This window comes from Podarcis gaigeae (assembly GCF_964106915.1).
Source record: "Podarcis gaigeae genome assembly, chromosome: 3".
In the NCBI taxonomy this organism is placed as follows: Eukaryota; Metazoa; Chordata; class Lepidosauria; order Squamata; family Lacertidae; genus Podarcis; species Podarcis gaigeae.
In genome coordinates this window covers 60,668,390-60,681,972 of record NC_139680.1, presented here as the reverse complement: position 1 = coordinate 60,681,972, position 13,583 = coordinate 60,668,390, and the positions used below count along the sequence as shown (strand labels likewise).

The window sequence follows — 13,583 nt, the reverse complement described above, 5'->3', positions numbered from 1 at the left end:
TAAAAATATTACAATATTGTCAGCATAGCATATAAATTCACTTCATCACAGTATTTATCATTCCAATACATAATGAAAATAATTCAATTTTTCAAATTGATGGACTCATGTTTATGAAAACTTCTGCCATGACAGATTTGTCATCCTTTAATGCTACAGTCTTAGAATTATCTACTCAAAAGTAAACCTCATTTCTTTCAATGGGACTTGCGTCCAGGTAAATGTGTATAGATTGCAGCCAAAGTATTGTGACAATTTACTCTATAATCCTGTAGTTGGTTACCTTAGAGTAAGTGAAGTTGAACTCAGTGGGACTTACTGAGTAAACATGAATGGACATGCTTTGTTTTTTTCCTCTTTTCACAGAGATGAACAAAATTTATATAGGGAAATTATATGCCGCCTCACATTTCAAAGAAAATCTCTAAGAGGTATTCAGCATCCTCAAAGTTTCACAAATGAAAGTCATATAGGAAAAAATACAGTAAAATGAATTTCATTTCAGAGCAGCACAGATAATTATTATATAAGAGATCCTCTTAAACATCCATATAAACTGAAAGGACTCATAATAATAGTGCAATTTATACTTTAATGCTGTTGTCCAATGTGCACATCCTCTGGGGCCAATAGAGGCTTTCCCTCGTGCCTAAGGGACGACTCCTCCCACTTCTCTGGTGTGCCCATGCCCCTCCCCAAAGTTGGCGGTCCCTTGTGTGTGCTATGCTGAGCTAGATAGTCTGACTCAACTATAAAGCAGCTTCCTCGGTTCCTTCCTAGACTTGATTTAAACATAGGCAGGAAAATTTCCCGACAGTAATACTTAGGTGCAGCTTACCAGAACAAATATTACCAAGGAAGCATTAGATCTGATAGCAGAAGGGGAAGAACAGTCAGCGGTAATTTTATCAACCTACTGTCTAGAGAGTCCAAATTGGCGGATCTTGAACAGTAGCCATCTCTATAGTCCTGCTGACTCTACTTCTTTCGATAGATGTTAATTTTATATACATTAATCTTCAGCACAGCATATCAAATTGTTGGACACATAGCTTTTAAAAAAGGAAAGCTGTGTAAGATGAGCTGTTTTCCAGAAAGGCAGAATGCAGCCTTCATTTCTTAAAAGCTTTTAGAGTGCAGTATTGTTAAAAGCAGTATGGACAAGCGAAGCAGTGATAAAGGAGCTATTTACTTGCCTTATTTTTTTGGCTTTTTGTTGCATACAAATGTGTTCAGTATTTTACATTTCACTCAGTCTTTTCTTTCTTTCCTTCTTTCCTTCCTTGTTGTAGTCCAACAACATCTGGGTGGCCACAAATTTCCCATCCCTGCTTTAGAAACTTGCAGAGCATATTCCTCCTCCTCTCTCAAATACCACAAGAGTGAAATAGTTTCCAGCTCAGTTCCCATATTGGTTATAAGCCTCAGGCCCTGATTAATGCATTTATCAAGAACCAGAGCAGCAATACCGTTGGAGAGGAAAGCCACCTGCTCTCTCCCTGCCATATTTGCATCACAGCCAGCAAGTTACCTTAATGGTCACACCTCTGTCCTCTACTGTGCTATTTCATTTCTTGGTGAATATTTGAAGCAGAGCTGAGACAATAGTGGCTTGCTGAAGTCTCTGCCTCAGTAAAGCCTAGCCAGAAAATGGTCTATCCACCCACCCTTTCTGCCGCAGGGGACTGTAACAGACTGCCGTTTCCATCTATGCTGTTTACCATGGTTTCTCGTTGGGCGCAATATACAAAATGGCTTCCAGAAGTTTAATACTTTAGATGGAGTTTTGTTCTCTAAATCTATTTCACCCATTCTTTGCCTCAGTACCCAAACATGTGATTTGTTTTTTCCCTTGTGGCATTGGTGCACCTCCTTCTTTATCCAAGGATTATAATAATTGCCTATTAGCAATCCTGTAGATTGTTGCTAAAATTACTGAACTAATGTGTGTTAGACTTCAAATAATATGCTGCATGTAAGTTGATTATTTTTGTGGTTGGGGGCAGGCTTTTTCCTCTGTGATGAAAGAATTCCTTTTTTTTCTCTCCATAGAAAGTGCTATGATCCAGCAAAGGTTCTACGTGGGAAGAGGGAGGGAGAGCAGTTTTCACAAATTCTGCTTCTCTCAGCACCACCTTCCAGGCTGTTCCAGGCAGTTTGCCAGCCCCCCAGTAGTTTTTCAGAAGGCACAGGGCTGGAGACTGCACAGGAGAAGAGGAATGGATGAAAGTCACTTCCTAACCCTTTCCTCTTGCACAGATAGAACTGTGCTAGACACAAGTCTGCATCTAATCCATTATTATTTTCAGGTTAACAAGAATTAAATCCATCCAGTCCATTCTGAGTACTGGTTTAAATTGATATGTGCCTCAAAACATATACAACTGTAAGCAAATACCATTGGTTTTTTTTTAAATGGCATTTATTTTCCCATGGATCTGTGTAGGATTGAGACCCAATGGCTTAGAGCAAAAAGATGTAGATCAAAATGTTTCATCTTAATGTACTGCAGTGTGGCAATCAGGAAAGTGTGGTGTGGATGCCATGATCTTCATTATTATGGGAAGTGTTTAGCCAGAGCAGTATTTGATACTGGCTGCGTGTGTGTGTGTGTGTGTGTGTGAGAGAGAGAGAGAGAGAGAGAGAGAGAGAGAGAGCGAGAGCGCAGTATTAATGCAATTAACCTGAAGGGACAGGAGATACCATTCATTAATTTTATACCATCTCTTATAGACGCAAAACAATTAAATTATGATTTTAAAGCCCTTGTTTTTCTGTGCCTCTTCATTCCTCCATTACAGGGATGGATTTCAGCTTAATTCATTATACTGATGTGCTGTTTTCTGTTGTATTAAGGTCTGCTTTTAATATGGCTTTGTTTATTTTTGATGCAGTTGTATTGCTTATAAATTGTTTTGTGTCTCTTTGATTCTTAAAACAGAAACACAGATGTTTTTAATGTGTCTTCACAGTTCTTCTATCATAACAGAATATTAACTCCTTTTGGAGTATAAATGATACTTTTTTTAAAAAAGAGAAGCGTGTATCTTTCAAACTTTTAAGGGAAACAATTCATTTTAATGTAGTGCATATGGTGAGATTTCTTGCTACTATCTTGTGTCTTCACTTTGAGTTGGTCTCAAAAAATACTAGGGACACAGATTTTTCTGTTTTCCATTCTATTTGGCTGTAACCTGCTGCTACCGCCACTGAATAATGTTCATTTGAGACTTGTTGCTGCAAATATCTGCGTCTGGTGCCAGATTTTAATATGCTGTGACACTCACATCATCATGTTGATATAGCAGATGAATTACCTTGTCACTCCCTGTACCAGGATTGACTAAATCAGGACATTGCTGAAATATTTTGTTAGATTGTCATAACATGAATTAAGCCAGGTGAAACATAGGATGACACAGCTGTATGCAGGGAGGAGAGGTTTGTTATGAATGAAGGTGTTTTGCAATTGCTCAGGTCTTCTGCCTCAAATGCATTTTTTACTTACTGTTCCCTAGGATTGTAGCTGCTTGCACTGTATATAAATTAAACATTGTGTTTCAAAGAATGTTGTTTTCTTAGCTGCAGTACCCAAAGGCAAACTCATAAAACAGTTCATTTCAAAACCAAGGTTGATTTAATAAAAGCAGCATGATTTCTATAAATTAAAGCAGCCTGAAAACAATTCCTTACCATGTCCTTGCAAGTAGATGTGGGTTCTGTGCTGTTTTAACCTATCCTTGAACTAGAAAGCATTGTGAGGATATTACAAACATGAAGGCCAGTGGTGGAACAACATAAAGCTTCATTTTTATAGAATTACTGTTATAGATGTAGATGAAACAGTTATAGATAAGGAGGGTCAGAATTAGAACTCCAATGATCAGGGTTTATTTTTTATGGTAAAAGTATGCAGATTTGATAAATAGAAACTGAAGTGTTTTTAGCAGAATTTAAAAATTAAATATAATTTCTTCAAAATGGCAGTGTTTATTGCTTTTGCATGTCACTAGTACTACAAGTGCATGGAGTTGCCAGTGCCCTGGATTGTATTCAGTTGTGACCATGAACCTCTCATACAAGATGGATACCTGATTTTCACTTGTGCTCTTGTAGCCTCTGGAAATCTCCTGGGAGACTTTTCAGAACAGCATAAAGTATGACGCAGAGGTAGTATGTAGATGGGGCTGGCAAAAATTGGAAAGCTTGCCTTGTACAAGCAGAAAACTGTTCCACTGACTAAAACAAAGGCAGCCTTGGATCTCAGCCTTGGATCTTGTATTTGCATTACCGGGAACAGACATTATGTAGCACCTGTAATTGTGCCAATTCTGCTGACTGAAGTGGTTGGGTGGTCACAGATGGGGACAAGGTGATTTCGTAGGTTTTCTATGTGCTTCCAGGGCTTGTTCTAAAATACAACTCTTATTTTTTAGATGAGTTTGGTTCACACATCTGGCATGTTTATTCATTGCTTTGCATTTAAAATTAGTATATGTGCCTTCATTTTTAATGTACCAGTGCTTCTGAAGAACAGTCTAATTGGGCATTTCTTACCCTTTTTCGAACTTCCATCTTCTATACTTGCATCATCTTCTAGCTCCTGCCTCCCTGCTCTGTGATGTGGGCAGCCATTTATTCAGTCTCTTCTATGAGATTTCATGGCTTTCTAAATTTTTCTTGGGGCAGGAGGCATGTCACAAGGAACATGGGTCATAAAATTTAGGATCAGATGAGTGCAAGCTGGCAGGCGCAGGAGCAGCTAACAAAACTTTCATTGCAGAACTGAATATTGGCTGGCGTTAAAACTGCTTAGGGAAGCTAGAAAAGATGCTTTTCAGCCCAGGAGGGCATCTTCAGTTTGACAATGACACAGCCTTCATTCATGACTGAAGCATAATGCTGCAACAATAAAAATTCACTGTAATTTTCCTTGATTCCAGAGGAGAAAAACCTGGAATTGTACCATCTTAAGAATCAGGTTTAGTTTACAGATGTTTTTAGATCCAGCGTTGCTGATGGATTCCCTAGTGTTTTCGATAACTTATAGTGACTTTCATCAATGTCAGTTCAGTTGCTATGACAGCTGCATTGCGTTTTGGTGAGTACTTTAATCTGTGTTGTAACATCCGTGCTAGTGAATGGCAAGAAGTGTTTGCATGTGGTCTTGCCTTTTGAAAGGGCCCAGAAACTACAACTGGTTCAGAGTCCATGGGCCAGATTGTTAACCGCTACAGTCTTCTTTAACTGAATATTAAAAGACATTCAGTGGGCTCCCAGTTAATTTCCAGTCCAGTTCAAAGTGCTGATATTTACATTTGAAGCCCTAAATGTCCTACCTGCTAAAGCAAATCAAATTCTGAGGTCACCCCCACTGAGCTCAGGCAGATGGCTCTTATTTCCTCTCCTTTGAACTGCTCCTATGGAACTCTCTCCCTAGGTGTACTTGCTGTGACTTAGGATAGAATCTGAAGGCAGAGTCATCATGACTGCCTACATAGTCATCTGTGTTGCACAGCCTAAGTCATACACATGTATGCAGAACGCTAGCGAAGAGGAATCAGGTTGCTTCTGCACTAGCTTCCCCTTTGATATTCCCAGCCTTGGTTACTAACTTTTTTGTGGACAACCCAGATTGTGTCATTGATAAATCATTACATCCCAGTGTTGTGTTTTCTGTCTTAATTGTCCTCCCATCTTTTTACAAACCTGTTGATTTGTGTCATTAAAAAAAAAAGAAAAGTTAAAATGCAATTTTAGTCCAAGCCTGTCAAATGTTGAAAGACAAACATCTTTCAGGGCTATTAATTAAAAGTTTCTTCCTTGCTGGCTCTGCCCTTTCTTCCCCATCCTGTTGACTGTGGCTCAGGGAGCATTAATGAATATCCTGTATATCACTCCTCAGATAACCTATTTTAGGATTGTGTTGTAGTGTTATTTGCCCCTGGTTATCAGTTTCTCCTCCAAAGTGGTGTCTGTGCTTTCCATTCCTTTTTTCTTTTCATTTTTATATAGTGAAGCAGCCGTATTATCCTAAATCAAAATTTAAACAAAACACAATGGGGAAATTACCTTAGCCACATCCAATGGGAATTGATAAAAAAGGCTGAAAACTAATACGCAGAAAGCTTTTTAAGTAACATTGGGGGGTTGGCTGAACAGAATGTGCTTCTGAGTAAACATTACTAGAAGAATCTTAGCCGCAGAGAAAGACGTTGGTGGAAATATTAGAGGCTATAGAGGGTCTGTGTTTGAATTCTACATTTAGATGATTGAAGAGAGGTCTCAGAGGTGCTTAAGGGGATTAAATGTGGAACCAATCATTTTATTTGTTCTGAATGGATTCCTAGGAAGAATTGCTTCCCAGTTCACAACTGTGGCTTATATTGTGGTGTGTGTTTTTTGTCAGAAGTTGGTTGCCAGGTGGGGTGGAGACATAGCACCAGCTTCTCAACAGGTGGGTCACTGTTGTTTACTGGGAAGGAGATGAGAGTGGCAAGGCAGCAGAGACTTTTACCAGTGCATTTTCCCCACACTGATCTTCCTGCCTCCTTGCATCCTTCCTGGCAAGCAACAGTGACCCACCTGCTGGGATGGTGGGTCCACCCCACTCAGTGAGCCACTTCTGGTTTGTTTTTGAATATTTGACACATTCTTTACCAGCTCTTTAAAGCTACATAAACTTAATGAAGCAGGGTCTGCATGAACATCTTGCACCCACACAGTTTTTTGTTGTGTTTTTTTTGGTCCATCTTCTTTCATTCCTTTGCTCAAGCGGGGAAATAAACTAGGAAGCAGCAGTTAATCGTAGCTTCCCAAACTACAGGATGTAGTTAATGGCTTCCTAACAAGACACCATTCAAAAGCTAATTTTAAACAATGACTGTGTGATTGTGAACAATATGGTGTTGTTTGCATGTCACGATAAATCATAGTTTACTATGAACATGGAGATTGCTTCTGCTTTGCTCCTACACTAGCACTAGAGGGAGCGACAAACCACAAGCCTGGCTTAGTGTTACATTGAAAGCAGAATTTGTTGTTTCTTTCACTCAGAGCTTGACTTTAAATTATAGTTTGCATGAACAATCCACAATCCCAGGTTTTGATGCAACTCTTAGCCAAATGTTGTGGTTTCTTGTTACTACTAAGAGAGGAGTAAAGTGGGAGCCATCTCTGTGTTCATGGTAAGCCAGTAACTATGGTTTACTGTGATGTGTAAAGATAGCCTGTGTATTTTTCTTTGAATTTTTTGACAGTGTTTTCTGACACAATATATGTTCCAGAAGTGCAGCCATGCTCATTTTTGATAGCAAAATCAACAAGAAGTTCTTTGGCAATTTTAAAGATTGAAGTATTTATTGTGGTACAATTCTTAATAGCCTAGAGACTGCTGAGTGAGATGTATGAGGTTATATGATGAAGTATAGAATATATTTATATGGTAATAATTGAACTAATTTTAAATGAGTTTTTAGGTCAATAACCATTGATGATACCACGCTGTGAGCAATAGTCTTGCCTTTCCCGATTTCATTAAACAATATGTGTCTGTCTGGACTACCTTCTTCTGTGTTGATATAAGCAAAGTCCCTCATCAAATGTAGCAGCAATATGAACTATTTTCTTAATATTCCCGGCTTTGTCTCCAGAGCAGTGTCATTAAAATTTCATGCATGGAGTATTGGAAATAAACTATTTGGTATATTCAGTGAGTATAGAATGTCATAAGAATACTTAGTGAAACTCATGCCTAGAGCTTATTTCTAACTTATTTAATAAAATATTGCTGAAATTTTGTTCTTTGCATACTGTATGAGGCCTATGGTGTTTCATTTTACTACAGATTTACATTTCTGTGGCTTAAATCAAGGCTTTGAAACCAACAGGATGTCTCCTGGTTACATAACAAAATGCATGATTTTATGGAAGAGCACAGGCATTCATGTGCCTAGAAAATTTGATGCAAAGAATCTCTACCCCAGGAATTATATAGCTGTAAAGGTTCAGAAGACAATTTATTCTGAATCTTTGCACATGCAAATGGGTATTTCGTAACAGACCACTAAAACTATTTACTTCTTTACTTTTAAAGCACATAGACATGAAACACAGTACAATAATTCCAATAGTTAAAGCTCTGTTACTGGTGTACAGCCTTAAACTTACTATTTACGGTAGGTTGGTTTAAAACACAAGAAAAGAAGGGATGAAACCATATAATAGAAAGTACAAATATTCTAGAATAGCTCATCTCGCCTCTTTCTCTCCCCATTCGACTTGCATCTGTTGCTCAGGATCCTGTCTTCAGTATAACAATGGCTGCTCCATGTAAACCTGCTCACTGTCCTTCTCACTGCAGCATGGCCAGACTCAACTGGGTGTAGGACAAGATGATGTTCAGACTGGATACAAGGCGAGGTGGGCCACAGGGTTCTGGCTAGAGCTCTGGGAAACACAGAGCAAGCTAAAATTGAGCACTTCTCCAGCAGTAGCACCAGGTATAACATAACTGTTAGCGCCACCTGTGCTGCAGAGTGCTGCTGCACTTAAAAGGACTGAACCTTTTTCTACAAAACTCCTATTGCAACAGAGCAAGGGAGGGTTAGGTATTCTAGGGTCTTCTGGAGAGGCTTTAGGGTCTTCTAGAGAAGATAGCAGTCACATTCTTGGGCTGGGAAGAGACCACTGCCTACCCCAGGTTCATCTGGTACCAGTGCCTCTGGGGATGCTCTTCCTTTCAGCCTCTGTCACCTGATGAGGAGTCTGACTCTCAGTTCATGAAACATATGTGTTAAGATCACCTACAAAGACTCTTCTCTAGGTGCTCCTGTGGGTGGTGTCTGCTGACAGAACCTTCTCAGTTGTGGTTCCTAGCAGTGGCGTAGCATGGGGGGTGCAGGGGGGGCCCGGCCGCACCGGATGCAACATCTGGGGGTTAGGGTTAGGGGGCACAAATCCACGGGTTAGGGGGTGCAAATTAATTGCCTTGCCCCGGGTGCTGACAACCCACGCTACGCCACTGGTTCCTAGTCGGGGGTGGGGTGCTTGGGAGTTTCACATTTTTTACCTTTAAGCACCACAGGAGGACCTTTATATCTTCCCAGAACTTTTTTAAATTCTAGTTTAGTTTGATTTGATTTTGTGGCCTTGCTCATGTTTTCTCTTTAATCAAACATTTTTTTAAAGTTATATTGTCATTGGTTAGTTGTTGTTTTTTAACTGCCAAAGATAATACAGTTTCAAATAATAAATAAATAGAAGTTTGGCAGTGACCATGAGATATTTGTCCCCATGGAAGCTCATGTGACAAAGCGTCCATTTGCATTACCTTAAAAGGGGGGGGGGAGTGACTGCAAATTAAGCACCTACCAGAAGCAACAGGTGTGCTGGACTCAGTAACAGCTCCAGCGGAGGCAGTGGAGCTCACCTGCTGGACAGTTCCAGGGCTGTTAATCTAAAGCAGTGGTTCTGAATCTTGCTCACATTCCGAGAACACTTTCCAAGTTGACTGGTCTGCTGAGGGACCTGATCCTATGCGGACAGAGTGCATAGGCAAAGAACGCTTTCCTATGGCAATGTATTGTCGATGAAAATTGGGAGCTGCCTGAGTTAATTGATGGATAAAAATATATCAGCACAGGAAAAGGAATTAAGCAGATGGAAGTGTAAATCATTGCCCTGTTTGTAATAATAAATGTTTGTACTCATTGATTCTTTTAAAAGTAGCTTATGTTGTAAGAACATTTTCAGACTACATCAGGGAACCCTTTTCCCCCACATTGATTTGGCTGACTCTCTCTTGAAGTACTTGTTTTTGGACCATGTTCAAATACAGCAGCTTAGTCTCTGAATTTAACATTTGGTGCTTTCTGCCAATTTTAAGGAAGTGATTAACCTTGAACTTCCCACAAACAATAAAACCTTTTCAAATACTATTGGATTTTAAAGTTTATTAAATCCCCATGAGGGGTTCATAGAAGAGAGCTTCTCTCTTTGGAAGATAGGGAGAGCTTTATACCAAGTCGTACCAATGGCCCTTCTAGCTCAGTATTGTCAACTCTGGCAGTAGCTCTCCAGGGTTTCAGAGTGGGAGTCTTTCCCACTGAGCTATGGCTCTTCCCTCTTGAGTCTTGAGATGCCCAATTTCTAGTATTGGACCATCTGGTGTGTACAGGTATCATTGTCTTAATTACTACCCATTTCTTATGGCAGTGGTTTGTATTTCATATGTAGTGGGGGCGATGATTGAACAGGGAGAATATGTAGGAAGAAAAGAGATGGCAAGAGGCAATAAAGAAGGACTGCATCTTTCATAATGGCATCATGTACTTGGTTATCAGGTTGTGTGTATTCTGTAATAGAATTTAAAATAAAACTTGCTCATGTAACTCAAATTCTACAGCCTGCACAAATAGATGTAACTGCTCATTTTGCACAATCCACTCCACTTCTAATGGCCATGGAAGGAGCAGAAGGCCCTGCATTCCTAGCCAATGGAAATCCCATTGAACCCCTTCTCTGCAGAGTTGCACTGCGTGGTAAATTTTGCCTTGGCTATTGCAAGGTTTGTGTGAATAGAACAGAGGTGGCTTGACTCAGTAGTAGTGGTCTGATTAACTGATATTCTTTTCTCCCTCTTTTTGTTTTAGTATCTGAAAACTCCAAAGTGGTGCAAGACAAAAAAGCTGCTCCATCCAGCCGCCCCACCTCTGCCGCTTTAGGACAGAATGCCAGCAGTGGTGGAAGCAAGCCAGGTATCAGTTTGGGAACTTTTCATTTCTTTCACTGGTCATTTCTTTCATGTGTGTGGGGGGGGTTCCGTTTCTGGCCCCACACGTATTAGCAGAGCATGTATAACTGTGCCCCCCATTCTGCCTCCCGTTCCTCCTCATTTCTGCCCTTTTCCAGATCCAAAAGGACCTGCACGTTAGCGATCATGCATCAATTGGACCTGTATTTTCAGATATAGACAAGAAACACTGAATCAACATAGGCAAACCGATACTGTATTTGTATATTATACTATGCATTTACATAGAGTGAGAAATAGTTCTTGCAAAGTCATGAAACCCAGGAAATTTATGTTCCCTTTAACGGCGTACTGTATGTACAGACAAACTATTCCTTTGCAAAGCTAAACGATACATCTTGGGGTCAGTCATACCGTGACCAATCTCTTTGTGAGTGTGCTCAGATGCTCTTGGGTCTCTGCACTTCCAGTGCTGAGCATTGTAAATGTATTTCATAAGCACCGGGTGAAATGAAATTCTGTATATGCTCAGTCTCACACTCCAGTTTTCTTTTGCTTACTTTACAGGATTCAGAGAACAAATACACTGCTAGGCTTTACTGAATATATTGTCCTAGCTGCACGTTTCCTTTTTTTCTACCCTCTGGCAAGCACAGTGTTAAATGAGTCAGGAAAGAGTTCTGTTTTCTTGAATATACACATCACTTTAACAACTGTCTGAATGCCTTCTGTTCTTCAGCTCAGATTTGAAAGGCAGTTCATTATAAATTGTGAGAAATAAAGGACTCTCAAATCCTGTGAAATGTTTCATTCCCCTATTGCATATCTTAAATTTTATATATCGAGTGACAGGACGTCAGCTGGTCAGTTGTACCCATAACACAGTTGCTGGCACCTGGGCATTCTGCCAAGTAATTAACCTTTCATTCAGTACCCCTAAAACAAAAGTTATAAAGGCAAGATCTATGGCATGTGACAACAGAGGAAAATAAGTCTGCTTAGTTAAATAATGCCACCATCTTTGAGGTCTGAGAAGTACTGTGTTTGAAGAGTTAGCTTTTGTTCTTGAGATCACAGTGGTATACAACATAAGCTTTCACATGTGGTTTGCATGGAACAAAACATGCGTTTTCTGCTAAATGCTGCAGTGTATACAGGCTGTTGGTATATAATTTGAGCAGTTTTTTGGACCAGGTTTTTTAGTTAGTTAGTTAGTTAGTTAGTTAGTTAGTTAGTTAGTTAGTAAGTAAGTAAGTAAGTAAATCCCCGAACATCTAACACTTGAGGTTAGATCTTGAGAAATGGCAGTGGAAGAAGGCGTGTGGAAGGTGACTTTCTGACTTCCTTCACCCCCATTCACCCCAAAGCCTCCAAACAACCTCACATGAAGGTCAGGAAACCCTATTGAATAGGTGGAGCTTCAGGATAGGGGAATAAAGATGAAAAAGATAACCCTGAAAACTGGACAGAAGCCCCTTCCATCTACCCCTTCCATCGCTGGTGTTTCTCTGGATCCAACCAATGGCCTGTTAAGTTCTTACTTAGGTAGAAATTCAGTTTCTCAGTAGTTTCACTTCACACTGAAGGGTGGAGCTCATGTGAACAGTTGCTCATCTATAAGAGAGAGAGAGAAACCCTATATATATATATATGTTTTCTATGTGAAAGGATTTTTATATGGGAACATCCAGTCCCACCTGCTTTCTGAAGTGCTGCAACACAGACAGAAGCTGACCACCTCTTTGGGAACCGGGCCTTAAGTGTTATTTCAATAATTAATTGGATGCCATTCAAAGTGTTTCTTTTTTTCTTTAGACAGAGAGATCCCAAGTTCATTGCAATTAAATATGTGAAAGGGATGATATGTGAAAGGTCTTAAATGGTAACATTACAGTTGCTTGTTAATTGCTTTTAGAATGTTGCTTTTTCTAATATGACATCTCAAGTCTTCTACTATTTTACAGACCCTGCGCCAGTACTGAAAGTTGATGAAAGGCAGCGACTTGCTCGAGAACGGAGAGAAGAACGGGAAAAGCTGTTAGGTGAGTCATACTCAATGTACTCTTTCTAGCTGGTGATTCTCATCAGTTATAACATGCTTATCATTTGACATCTATATTATACGTTAAACAGCATGAGTTACAAGACTATAATTAAATGTGTACTTTTAGCCATTAAAAATAGTTCATGGAATTTAATGACTAGATCTCTGAGGTCTGATCAACACGTGGTCCTAGCACATAAGTTGTCCATGTGCTGGAGCATAGACATGTCCTCCTCACATATGATATTGTGTACAGAGAGGGATTTGTGTTCATACAAGAAAGTTCAGCATGTGGTGGAACAGAACATGCCAACCCAAGTCTTGTTGTCAGGCCTACATTGGATAAAGTAGTGTTACTTAGCACGGTAAGTACATATTGTCATTAATCTGAAAAAGACTTTTGTGTGTCTTGGTTCTACTCACACAATAAGTGCAAACTGGCAGGAGCTACTGCAGGTTCTGGAATGCTATTGTCAGTCTCCATTCATGACATTTCAAAATAACCAATGTCTTTGCCTCAATAGGAAATACATTGGAGAGCCATGTGAGCCTTCCACCTGTAGAGGGCACAGCAGAAAAGGCTGTCTTGCCCAGTTGCTGCCCACCTCTCCTCAGGTCATGGGAAGGACCTCTAAAGGCTATCTCAGTGTACGGACTGGTTGCCGTACATTTTCTTATTGTTCACATTTGAAAAGGAAGCTTTGCACCTCCTGCAAGGGTATTTCTTCTCTGAAGTTCTAAGGTTGAACTCACAGTGTCTCTTCCACAAAAACATAACTGCTTCTT

The 13,583-nt window shown here is 39.9% G+C and overlaps 1 protein-coding gene across 6 annotated transcripts in view; it reads left to right on the top strand.

Moving 5' to 3' along the window:
- The window catches only part of MAP7 (microtubule associated protein 7), a 97,560-nt gene that overhangs the window by 46,340 nt on the left and 37,637 nt on the right, over positions 1 to 13,583 (top strand). For all 6 annotated transcript variants that reach the window (XM_083731663.1, XM_083731662.1, XM_083731660.1 and 3 more), the window contains exons 2-3: positions 10,653 to 10,757; positions 12,718 to 12,795. In XM_083731663.1, coding sequence (XP_083587789.1) covers positions 10,653 to 10,757; positions 12,718 to 12,795 — 183 coding nt within the window. The remainder of the gene's footprint in view (positions 1 to 10,652; positions 10,758 to 12,717; positions 12,796 to 13,583) is intronic.